Source organism: Scyliorhinus canicula, chromosome 22, assembly GCF_902713615.1.
Source record: "Scyliorhinus canicula chromosome 22, sScyCan1.1, whole genome shotgun sequence".
In the NCBI taxonomy this organism is placed as follows: Eukaryota; Metazoa; Chordata; class Chondrichthyes; order Carcharhiniformes; family Scyliorhinidae; genus Scyliorhinus; species Scyliorhinus canicula.
The window spans coordinates 2376369-2389191 of NC_052167.1; the positions used below are offsets into that span (position 1 = coordinate 2376369).

The 12823-nt window shown below is 50.6% G+C and overlaps 1 protein-coding gene across 2 annotated transcripts in view; it reads right to left on the bottom strand.

Annotated features, from left to right (window-relative positions):
• Positions 1–1921: 1921 nt before the first annotated feature.
• The window catches only part of ret (ret proto-oncogene receptor tyrosine kinase), a 111305-nt gene continuing 100403 nt past the window's right edge, over positions 1922–12823 (bottom strand). The window contains exons 16-20 of one of the 2 annotated variants that reach the window (XM_038783103.1): positions 11626–11696; positions 11082–11219; positions 9078–9177; positions 5606–5753; positions 1922–2351 (exon numbers count right to left, since the gene is read on the bottom strand). In XM_038783103.1, coding sequence (XP_038639031.1) covers positions 2194–2351; positions 5606–5753; positions 9078–9177; positions 11082–11219; positions 11626–11696 — 615 coding nt within the window. In that variant the 3' untranslated portion in view covers positions 1922–2193. Of the gene's footprint in view, positions 2352–4442; positions 5754–9077; positions 9178–11081; positions 11220–11625; positions 11697–12823 lie in introns of those variants that run through there. The other variant, XM_038783104.1, reaches the window with a different exon arrangement.

Here is a 12823-nt window from a genome sequence, read left to right on the forward strand (position 1 = left end):
CCTTTCATCGTTTACACCGAGCGTTATTTTCTCCTGAATTTTCACTCCCCCCCCCCCCCCCCCCCCCCCCCCCGCCACCCATTACATTTATTGTCATGGCCTGAAAAATGACAGCCTGCAAATCTATCCCCGTGATCAGTGCGATATAGATTCACCTTTCAACATAGGGCGGTGAACTGTTTAATTTGAATGGGCTAACACCTCCAGTAAAATGCTTCAGGCCTTGGTACTGCAGTGAACACGTGCGGGTTTCAACACGCCAGCACTGCGGGTTGTAATTTCCTGATCGTTAAATCGCCAAGAGCCGGAGGTGTCGCCCTTCAGGCCGTTCCTGTCCCTGCCAGCAGATGGCAATGCCGTGCCACGCGTCACGTGGACCCCACACCCGGCTCCTTAAAAGGGAAATGAGAAAAGGGCCAATTTTCTTCCCTGCTCTCCCCCCCCCCCCCCCATCCCCCCCATCCCATCAATCATTGTTAGGGGCGCGCCCGAGCTCCGGCAGCAGAAAAGAAAAGGACAACCTCACCGTCACCCTGTGGGAGCTGAGGCGGAACCATTCCAATATCTGGAGCAGCACCAGTCATTTCTGAACTTGCAGATTCCTGCCTGTAAACATGGCGGGAGAGTGGAAATGGCCCCTTCCTCCCCAATGCCCCGACTGTGAGACGGGAATAAAAACACATGCACTGGGCCTGTTGCGAAAACACTTTCTCTGTAAGTTTTTCCAGCAACGTTTCTTTCTTGTATTCGCTCTTGATATGTGGGCATCACGGGCAAGGCCAGCATTTATTGCCCATCCCTAATTGCCCTTGGAAGTGATACATCAGTGAAGCCTGCAGTCGGTGAGGCTATCTTGGGCGTTATGGTCTCTAAGTTGTACGGGGGGGGGGGTGGAGGGAGGGGGAGAGAGAGAGGGGGGGGGGAGGAGAGGGAGGGGGGGGGGGGGGGTTACCAAGTCCAGCCTGGGCTCGACGGGCCTCCTTCTGTGTCCTCAATGAGCCTGTGACAATCTCACATTGTGAATGCACTCATCCTTGTTCGCTGACCACACCTCTCGCTGCGCCAGCTGAGGCTGCCAGCAGACCTCAAAACAAATAGGGAGAGCCCTGGTGATAAACGAGGGTCGGGGTGAAGGGGGGGGGGGGGCACAGCTAATTCAGGATTGGGTGTGTTTCGGCTGGGATCGGATTAACAGACAGTAAATGTTGCTCAGGACTTTCTCACCCGGTGACACTGGGACCAACGGAGCCCTAATTGGTCCATCGACAGGTAGCAGCACATGTGGACAGGTGTGGTTTATTTACAACAGCAGGGGATGAATTACTCCAAAAATCAAATCGGTTGCAGCCTCAGAAAATCACAACGATCGCTGTAACCTTTAAAGCCGCGTCGGTTACTTCAGTGAGCGGCTTTTCTGTGGCGCTTTCCCATTCACCATGACAACCGAGCGGCCACTTGTCTTCTGCCTGCATCTCATTCCCTTCCTCTACTCACTTCCAGGAAATAGCGACCCCGCATCGTCCCAACCTGCGGCCCAGCTCCCGGCTATACTATAGCTCCCTGACCAGGGTACAGAGTGGAGACGGGGTGGGGTATGATGGTTCAACCGTAAAAGAGTAACAGCTATGAAGTAAAAGATCACGGGGCAAGGGTTCAGAGTGCAATCGCCCTTCCCTATTCACTCAGGTGGGTTCTTGCACCATGGGGGCGGCGACAGTGGCGCAGCGGTTAGCACTGCTGCCTCACAGCGCCAGAGAGCCGGGTTCGATTCCCACCTCGGGTGATTGTCCGTGTGGAGTCTGCACGTTCTCTCCCCGTGTCTGCGTGGGTTTCCTCCGGGTGCTCCAGGTTTCCTCCCACAGTCCAAAGATGTGCCGGTTAGGTGGATTGGCCGCGCTAAATTGCCCCTTAGGGTGAGGTGATATGGCAGGGGTATTGGGCCTAGGTAAGGTGGTCTTTCAAAGGGTCGGTGCAGGCTCGATGGGCCGAATGGCCTCTTTCTGTACTGTGGGGATTCTGTGATTCTATGAACAGAACTAACACACACGTGGTTTATGCGTGTGCAGTGTTGTGAGGAGGGAGCACGAGGAGAGAGAATGTGTGCGTGTGTGTGTTTGGGGGGGGGGGAGAGAAAGGACTGACCCATGTGCGCGCAGTTCCGTTGGCCTTTTTCTTGGGCATTTTTTGTTTTTATTAACTATCACACTGCTCCATAAGTTTTACAACTGTCGCTGGCACCATCCAGTTTGTATAAACACTATCATTTGCATATCTTGTAAAGACTGAGTTAGTTCCATCGAATCTCGTGATGGGGACAGGGCTGTCTTCGGGCCAGCAGGGGTACGAGATGCCTAAAAACGAAAACAGATAATTTTTTCTGCACAAGTGGGGGAAACCACGACAAATAAAGATAAGATTCAGGCGCTGCCAATTACTGTCACCAAACACCACATCTGATTCAGTGCACGTATCAACACAAAGCCCCACTCACTGAGGGGCAGAAACTTTTAAATAGAAAGAATTATAAATAATAAGTTAAAGAAAAATCAAAGTGACTGCTGCAGTTCCGATGCTACCTTCTTTTTTGCCCCCGGCTTACACGGCCGGTGTCTTTGTTTGAGATCAGATGGTGATTTACGCTATTTTGATATGGCGCATCTGAGGTCTCTGGGCTCAAAGGACGACTTTAGCTATCGCGCGCTCTCCATTTTGCAGAGGTGGGCCTTCATTGAGATTCTGGTCATTTCCTCGTATAATCGATTCTGTCTCCGGCTCAGTAACACCCTTCGCCCCGCTCTCACCTTAAACCCCCCCCCCCCCCCCCCCCCCCCCACACAAAACCCCACAGAAGGCAAAAACAGTAAAACAGTGGAGTAAGAATTCTGGTCCAAACTCTTTTTTTCCATCTGGGCCATCCCCCTCCCAACTGCACTGTGGAAATATCACTGCACCTGCAGGTTCGCTGTCACCCCTCGCAGAGAGGGGTTATGACAAGAACACAACGTTCAGACACTAGCGTCTGGATGGATCGGTGGAAAAGTCTCGAGCCCTCCGGCTCTATCTTACGTGACTCTACCGTCATAATGACATGATGTGGACTGGTGTGGGCACAGTAAGAAGTCCCACGACACCAGGTTTAAGTCCAACAGGTTTGTTTCAAGTGGCAAGCTTTCGGAGAGCTGCTCCTTGATCAGGTGAAATGGAGGTAGGTTGACAAACACTGCATATTTCAGAAAGACACAATTGCAGGATATTATAGATCATAGAATTTACAGTGCAGAAGGAGGCCATTCGACTCATCGAGTCTGCACCGGCTCCTGGAAAGAGCACCCTACCCAAGGTTAACACCTCCACCCTATCCCCATAACCCAGTAACACCACCCAACACTAAGGGCAATTTTGGACACTAAGGGCAATTTATCATGTCCAATCCACTTAATCTGCACATCTTTGGACTGTGGGAGGAAACCGGAGCACCCGGTGGAAACCCACGCACACACGGGGAGGATGTGCAGACTCCGCACAGACAGTAACCCAAGCCGGAATCGAACCTGGGACCCTGGAGCTGTGAAGCGATTGTGCTATCCACAATGCTACCGTGCTGCCGGGCCTAAGAATGGCCTAAATTATAAATACTCATATTCCAACCATTCTTCACATTCCGATCTATAATATCCTGCAATTGTGTCTCTCCGAAATATATTGTGTTTGTGAACCTACCTCCATTTCACCTGATGAAGGAGCAGCGCTCCGAAAGCTTGTGGTTTGAAATAACTTTAAACTTGTGTTGGGAGTCTTCGTACTTATAATGACAAGCTGGCAGGAGCGAGACTTAGGTTATGTTGAGATGTAAAACCAGTTGTTCATGTCCAGCTTTATAATGGAGAAAGTGTGAACTGAGAGCTTTATGCTGAAAGTGTGGTGCGTAAAGTGAGAGTGGTAGAAACAGACAGCCTGATAATGTGGGCAAGTCTTATGGAAGGCAGAGTGTTATTACTTCAGAGCCTTGACTGCGGTCAAACATGGAGTTACTTGTTATCTCAACTTGTTATTAGTGCATCGGCCTCAGAGCTATACTGTTCCCTTCTCAATGGCGTGCACTGCAATCATTGAGTATCGAAGAGGAAGAACCAATGTAACCAAATATTGTGGGGAATTTGATGTAAGTTTGAGTACATATGCAGGTGGAGAGAGGCTGATTACAGTGTGAGTGGGTGGCGAGAGCGACTGATTACGATGTGTGTGTGCACGGTAGCACAAGTAGCTAGCACTGTGGCTTCACAGCGCCAGGGTCCCAGGTTCGATTCCCCGTTGGGTCACTGTCTGTGCAGAGTCTGCACGTTCTCCCTGTGTCTGTCTGGGTTTCCTCCGGGTGCTCCAGTTTCCTCCCACAGTCCAAAGACGTGCAGGTTAGGTGGATTGGTAGTGCTAAATTGCCCTTAAGTGTCCAAAAAGGTTAGGAGGGGTTTTGGGTTACGGGGATAGGGTGAACGTGAGGTCTTAAGTGGCTCGATGCAGACTCGATGGGTCGAATGGCCTCCTTCTACATTGTATGTTCTATGTTTAGAGGTCCGACAGGTTGATTACACTGTGTGTTTGTAGATGCGAGAGTGGCTTATTATAGTGTGTGTGTGTCAGAAGGGCTACATTGTGTGTTGAGGAGGGGATGACTACAGTGTCCATGTGGGGAATGGGTGACTACAATGTGTGTGTGTCACAGAGATCCTGGTTATCACAATATTCCATTTGTTTTAGGGGAAATATTGGGCTAAAGCTCTTGTCAAAAAGAAAACAGAGCGGTCAACTGCAGATATGTATAATGATAGATTAATTCTCATTGTATAAGACCAGGGTAAATGAGGATTGCGAAATGGACCAAAGACCCAATAAATAGATAGCCATGAACAACTGAGAGGGATCACATGATTCAAAATAAATTGAAAGGTGCCCTTCAGTAAGCCACAGATAAAACATAGAGAGGACTAGCACAATAGTCCAGGCTCTCCATATCTCGCTTTTCATATTGAGGGAGGGGAGAGGGCTCCGCTATGCAAGCACTGTGCCTGAATTCAATGAATCCAGAGCATTCAAAGGAGTATTTATAGGTTTGGGGTGTGTGCATGTATGAAGGCAGAGATTCATGCCAATGCAAATGCTCACTAATTATGTCCTTGCCATTAAAGGATGTTCTGATTGTGGGTTTACTGAGAAGTCTGCAATTAATTGCCAAGAAGCTCTACCAATTATCCATTATGTATGGAGAGAGAGAGAGAGAGAGATGTGAACAAGGTAGTTATGGATGCTTAAATGTGGCTGATGCTCTTCAGTAAGCTACAGTGAAAATGTAAAGAGGACTAATTGCTCTGTGTATTTTTAGCCCAGGCTTTCCATATCTAGGTTTCCATATTGAGGGAGGGGAGAGGGCTCCGCTATGCATGCACTGTGCCTGAACACAATCAATCCAGAGCATTCAAAGGAGTGTTTCTGGTTTGGGTTAACCCTCTGTTGCTGAATCTTGGAGGCGCTCTGTGTAAACGGGGCCATCGGCTGCAGCAGTGCTTCTGAAAATGAGTTTAGAATCTAGTAAATGCATGTGAAATTCTACCGTAGAGTTTGTTTTCAATCCATGTGGAGGGGAGGGACCGAGGGAGGGGAGCATTATTACAGTCTACCAATGGCGTCTCTTCTTCAGCCACGCCGTCATCGTAGAGCAGGGAATCTGACGGGGTGGAAGCCGCAAGATCCAGGTAGTCCTAGAGACAAAAACAGAAACGTTCGCTCAGCGTTTGCGTTGAGTACAAAAATTGTGCCAGACACATGTGAGATGGAGAGAGGGGGAAAAGCTAGAGAGATGAAATGATAAGAGAGAGAGACGGAGATTGGAGAGGAAAGGAAAGAGATTTATAGAAAGAAAGGGTGGTGGAGACGGAGAGAGGTAGGGGATAGAAAGAAGAAGATTTAGGCCAGAATCTTTCAGCCTCCCCACGGCAGGATTTACTATGGCGGCGATGGCTCGCTATTGGCTGCCAACGGGATTATCTGGTCCTATCAAAGTCCCTGGCAATTTTCCGTCATGCCGGGAAACTCGTGGTAGGACTTGACTTCATAGGGACTGTGAAAAACCCGCCCATAGAGATAGAACGATTAAGAGAGGAGGCAAGAGAGCCATAGAGATAGAGAGAGGCAGATAGAGGCAACTGAGAGGCTGGAGCGTCGGGTTTAGAGCTTCATTGATCAAGAGAAACAGGCCGTAGGACAAATAGAAAATGATAGAGAGAACTAGAGTGTAAAGAAAGATCGAAACAGAGTTAGCTAGAGGGCAGGTGAGGGATCATTGTGACTTTGCCCGATAAGTGACTGATAGAGCTTTCCCGATGATTACTGGCTGTGATCAGGTTTAACTGATTCAGTTCTTTTTATACTCGTTCACATAGCCTATCTGACAATTCTACAGAATGGCTCATGCGATTGGTCACTGACCATTCATATGATCATTGGCTGATTTCTCCCAGAGATTCGCAACCTATCATGTGGCGCCAAAGTGCAAGGGGATAGAGGGAATAGAATTAATCTCTTCCTGTTTCAGGGATGGCATGGAGAAAAGACAAGGTTTTCTTTTTTGATAAAAGCGCTGGGGAAGCAATCCTGGCGAAACACCGCATGAAAACAAATTAGAGCAGGATTGTGGCATGGGGGGCTGGCATGTACAGGGTTAACGTGGGGCCGAGTACAGTACCGCCCACTCAGTGATATAAGAGAGCACATGATCCGCACCCAGGATCAGTCTGGTATTGGACAGAGACGTGTGTGCCAGCCAGCACGAAGACAGCTCTTAGCCTTCCTATATATATTTGTGATTAATTCTTAGCGTGAATAAAGACGTCCAACCTACGTATGACTATAAAGAGTTCATCGGGCCGGCCGAACCAACACCCTACATGCACTAGCCAGGTGTGAAATCTATTCCTCATGCACGGGGTATCTGAAAATCTGGAATTCTTTTGCCCTCCCTCCCTGTACCCCCCCCCCCCCCCCCCCCACCCCCCCCCCCCCCCCCCCCCCCCCCCCCCCCCACCCCCGCAAAGGGTTGTGAATGCTGTGGGGGTGAAATTAAAATTTCCAGACTGAGATGCTGGATTGTGATCACATAGGGGGGGGGTCAAGAGATATCGAAAAAGGCAGGTAAAACAAGTGCAGGTAGAAATCGACTATGATCAAACAAAATGGTGGGGGAATGGGGGGGGGCGGGGGTGCGGGGAGTTGAATGGGCTTCCCCTCCTCCTCGGTACTAACTGGGAGTGAGATGTGCACTTTGCTGCCCTTGAGGCAGAGCTTCGTACATCAGGAGCACATATCAGGAATCTGGCTGGCATGGACACTGGGATTAGTGTCTGCTCCCAACGTTAAAGAGAGGAAAAATGTCCTCACCTTACGCATATTTCAAAAAGAACGCAGAGGCAGCGGTGAAGGTACAGGAAAAGAAAATTGCAAGGATGGTACTAGAGCTGAGAGATCAACTGTCAGGAAAGACTGAGCACGTCGGGGTTCTTGAGAAAATAGAAATCTGTAAAACTCAGGGGAAACTATTTTGATTGGTTTCTGAAGCTCCTTCCTGAAACCCTTTTGAGTCAAATAGTTTTTTTTTCTCCTCAATACCTCTTTACTGTCCAAGAAGCTTGAACCTTTTCATGTTTTGAATCCTGCACTCATATCTGGAGGGATTCTTCCAAGAGGTTTGGCCCCCCCGATCTTTTGAATTTAGAGTACCCAATTATTTTTTATTTTATTTTATTTTACAATTAAGGGGCAATTTAGCATGGCCAATCCATCTGAGCTGCACATCTTTGGATTGTGGGGGTGAAACCTACACAGACACGGGGAGAATGTGCAAACTCCATACGGACAGTGATCCAGGGCCGGGATTCGAACCTGGGTCCTCAGCGCCATAGGCAGCGATGCTAACCACTGTGCCACGTGCCGCCCCGTTTTCCACCCTTTTGATAGGGAAGTTTATCAACTGATAGACAATCCCTGTCCTACTTCACCAGCAACTTCCCTCTCAATTGTTCTTTGCATCTCTATTCCATTGACCACTATAATGGCTGGGGTGCCTTTGAATTATTCGACATGCTTTAAGTTCCAAACACTCCACCTTACAACGCTCTTCAATCCTCTCTCAATCTTCACTGTCAACATGAAGATTCAACGCACAATCTCCTAATCGTTCCTCTTCAGGACCTGAAAGTTGCGGAATTCCTCACCACGACATGTCTTTCCATTGTCATGCCGCCTAAAAGCTCCAGTTTGTAGAATTTGAGGCTGCCCCCCCCCGCACTCCCCACTGGAGAAGAGAGGACTGAGAGGATTTTCGATGGAGGCGTTTCAAAGTAACGATGGGTCTGACGAGAGTAGGTAGGAAAATGACTGGGAGCGAGAGGGTACAGACTGAGGGCAATTGGCAAACGGAGGAATGGCGAAGTAGCGGAAAAGCCCTCTTTCTTACGCAGCGAGTGGTTAGGATTTGGAACGCACTGCCTGAGAGCACGGTGGAGGCAGATCCAATTGTGGCTTTCAAAAGAGAATTGGATCAATATCTGAGGAGGCAAGATCGCAGGATAAGATCAGGAGAATGGCACTCGGTGAACTGTTCTGGCGGAGAGCCACACGAGCACTCTGGGTAGGGTTTTCTGGGCGTTCCCACTGGCGGGATCTTCCAGTCACGCCGATGGCGCACCCCCCCCACTCCCCTTGCTTTTCCCCGACGACAGTGGGTGTGAAGAACAGGAAACCCCGGTGACAGCAGCAGGATTGGAAGATCCCGCCTCCAGCCAAAGGCGGGCTATCTCCGCCGCCACCAAGCACGCGACGTGGGGCCGAACGTCCCGCCCAATGGGTCAACTCCTGTACCTGAACCATTCCATAGATCAAGTACTCTCACTTCCTGATTTACTTAATTATTTATTTTATTCTTCCCAACTTTGGTGATGTACTAGGTTCAGTGACGGCACCCTCTCCCTCAGCTTCTCAATCAAATAAAGGTTCAGGAGCCCAGTACGCCAGGAAAACATCGTACTGACCCGACTCTTCACCATCATTTTCTCCAGCTCTTTGCTGATTTCTGCAAATGTGGGCCGTTTGTCTGGCTCTTGTTTCCAACATCGCAACATCAAGTTGTACCTGAGTGAGAATTACATCACATTTACATCACCTACGTTACTTGAAGAAAAGGGAGAATTATAGTCAGTTTGCAAGTTACAAATTACAATCTTGACTGTACTGGGTAACAGGAGAGGTTAACCTCCCCATCCCAAATATACCTTCCCATCCTTACCTCCTCATCTCATTCACACCTCCCCATCCCGTACACACCTCCCCATCTCATTCACACCTCCCCATCCCGTACACACCTCCCCATCCCGTACACACCTCCCCATCCCGTACACACCTCCCCATCCCGTACACACCTCCCCACCTCATTCACAACTCCCCATCCCGTACACACCTCCCCATCTCATTCACACCCCCCCATCCCGTACACACCTCCCCATCCCGTACGCACCTCCCCATCCCTGACACACCTCCCCATCCCGTACACACCTCCCCATCCCGAACACACCTCCCCATCCCGTACACACCTCCCCATCCCATACACACCTCCCCATCCCGCACACGCCTCCCCATCTCATTCACACCTCCCCATCCCGTACGCACCTCCCCATCCCGCACACACCTCCCGATCCTGTACACACCTCCCCCTCCCACACATACCTCCCCATCCCGTACACACCTCCCCATCTCATTCACACCTCCCCATCCCGTACGCACCTCCCCATCCCTGACACACCTCCCCATCCCGTACACACCTCCCCATCCCGAACACACCTCCCCATCCCGTACACACCTCCCCATCCCATACACACCTCCCCATCCCGCACACGCCTCCTCATCTCATTCACACCTCCCCATCCCGTACACACCTCCCCATCCCGTACACACCTCCCCATCTCATTCACACCTCCCCATCCCGTACACACCTCCCCATCCCGTACACACCTCCCCATCCCGTACACACCTCCCATCTCATTCACACCTCCCCATCCCGTACACACCTCCCCATCCCGTACACACCTCCCATCTCATTCACACCTCCCCATCCCGTACACACCTCCCCATCCCGTACACACCTCCCATCTCATTCACACCTCCCCATCCCGTACACACCTCCCCATCTCATTCACACCTCCCCATCCTGTACGCACCTCCCCATCCCTGACACACCTCCCCATCCCGTACACACCTCCCCATCTCATTCACACCTCCCCATCCCGTACACACCTCCCCATCCCATACACACCTCCCCATCCCGCACACGCTTCCCCATCTCATTCACACCTCCCCATCCCGTACGCACCTCCCCATCCCGCACACACCTCCTGATCCTGTACACACCTTCCCCTCCCACACACACCTCCCCATCCCGTACACACCTCCCCATCCCGTACACACCTCCCCACCTCATTCACAACTCCCCATCCCGTACACACCTCCCCATCTCATTCACACCTCCCCATCCCGTACGCACCTCCCCATCCCTGACACACCTCCCCATCCCGTACACACCTCCCCATCCCGAACACACCTCCCCATCCCGTACACACCTCCCCATCCCATACACACCTCCCCATCCCGCACACGCTTCCCCATCTCATTCACACCTCCCCATCCCGTACGCACCTCCCCATCCCGCACACACCTCCTGATCCTGTACACACCTTCCCCTCCCACACACACCTCCCCATCCCGTACACACCTCCCCATCCCGCACACACCTCCCCATCCCGCGCACACCTCCCCATCCCACACACACCTCCCCATCCCGTACACACCTCCCCATCCCGTACACACCTCCCCATCCCGTACACACCTCCCCATCCCGCACACACCTCCCCATCCCGTACACACCTCCCCATCCTGCACACACATTGACACCCACACTCCCACTATGTTGAGTGAAGATTTCTGCTGGAAATGCTAATTCAGAAATTCTACTCTTTATTCCGTGGCTTTAAGGTTTGCCGTACATTTCTTCACTGCAGTTTTCTGGCTTCTCCATCCGGTATCCCGTTTTCAGGAGATTGAAGAGGCGTTCAGGGGCAATTCCGGGATATGGATTTCCACCCAGCGTCACTATCTCCCAAAGGAGAATGCCGAATGACCATCTGGATAGAGGAAGGGAAAGAGAGTTGGGTTATTGGCCATCATCAGTAACGGTGACCCCTCCAAGAGTTGGCCCAGTGGCTTATTTGGTTACAGCAGTGACTGACTCAGTTGGACAATCTAGGGGGGTTCTTGATTCTACGCTGAATTAGGCGCAATGTTTTAGTACCCGCTGATACTGACGCAGTGAAGGGAAATTGAAAGACTCTTTGAAAAGGAAGGATATAAATCAGTGTAGGGAAATTGTCAGGATGCAAGGTCCCCATGTTTGTCCCCCCCATAAGGTATACCTGCCGATTTGCTCAGTTTCACATGTCAATTACTGCCCTGAAATTGGCATCAATGAAGGATAGGAGAATCTGTTCCCGATTTGAATCGTAGACAAGTTGGTTAACCAGCGTCACTTACACATCACTCTGTGAGGTATAGATGTGATCAAACAAGGACTCGATTGCCATCCACTTGACAGGAATCCGTCCCTGAAGAACGAAAGCAAAAGAAAGATAAAACACTCATTGGAAAGTTCATGAGACAGAGGCCATCCTTTCCCTTCTTCCCACAGAGGGGTTACAATCTGAGACAGGCCGGAACATTTATCACCACAGGTGGAAGCTTCTAAGGAGACAAAAACCTCTTCCTCCCTGCCAGGTATTCACTCACATCAATCCCGATGAAGGGTCTCTACCCACAATGCTGACCGGCCTTCTATGCAGAATGAATGGGAAGGGAGGTAAAAGTAGTCAGCCACGCGTGGATTGCGTGAGCAAGGTTGGGCTTGAGGATTTTATTCCTGACGGCATTGTCACACGTGCTATAGCCTGTTCATTGTTTCAGCCTAAAATTAACGAAACTCCGCCACTTAATGTACACGGGCTCCGGAAACCATGTCAGCCGTCACTCCAACAGCTTTATGGTTGGCAGCTGTGAAGCCTGCGATTTATACCATTGGCTGGCAATGGGACGTTTCACGTGTTGCAACCTAATTTTAACTCATGCCGTTAACATGGATAAAATTCCCTACAACACCACCAAGGGATAATGGCGTGGGAGCATTACGAGACGTGATCAAGAGTTTGATTTAGAATGGATAGAGTTCCTACACTGCAGAAGGAGGCCATTCAGCCCATTGAGTCTGCACCAACCCTCTGAAAGAGCACCCTATCCAGGCCTACTGTCCTGCCCTATCTTTATAACCCCACCTAACCCGCACATCTTTGGACACCAAGGGGCAATTTTATCACGGCCAATCTACCTAACCTGCACATCTTTGGACTGCGGGAGGAAACCGGAGCACCCGGAGGAAACACACGCAGACACGGGGAGAAAGTGCAGACTCCACACAAACAATCACCCGAGGCTAGAATTGAACCCAGGACCCGGGTGCTGTAAGGCAGTAGTGCTAACCACTGTGCCATCGTGCTATTCGACACAGATATCATTTAAGAAGGCTGGCGAAGAGAGAGAGCGAGGTCGAGGATTCTGGAGCCTCAGGGAAGGCACTGCAAAGAGCTGGAGGCCCCTCCACCAATGTTGGAGTGGAGTTGGGGATATGCCTGATAATTAGATGGAAGGCCAGTGTTTGAGTTTTAAGTGGAGGGGCAGAAGG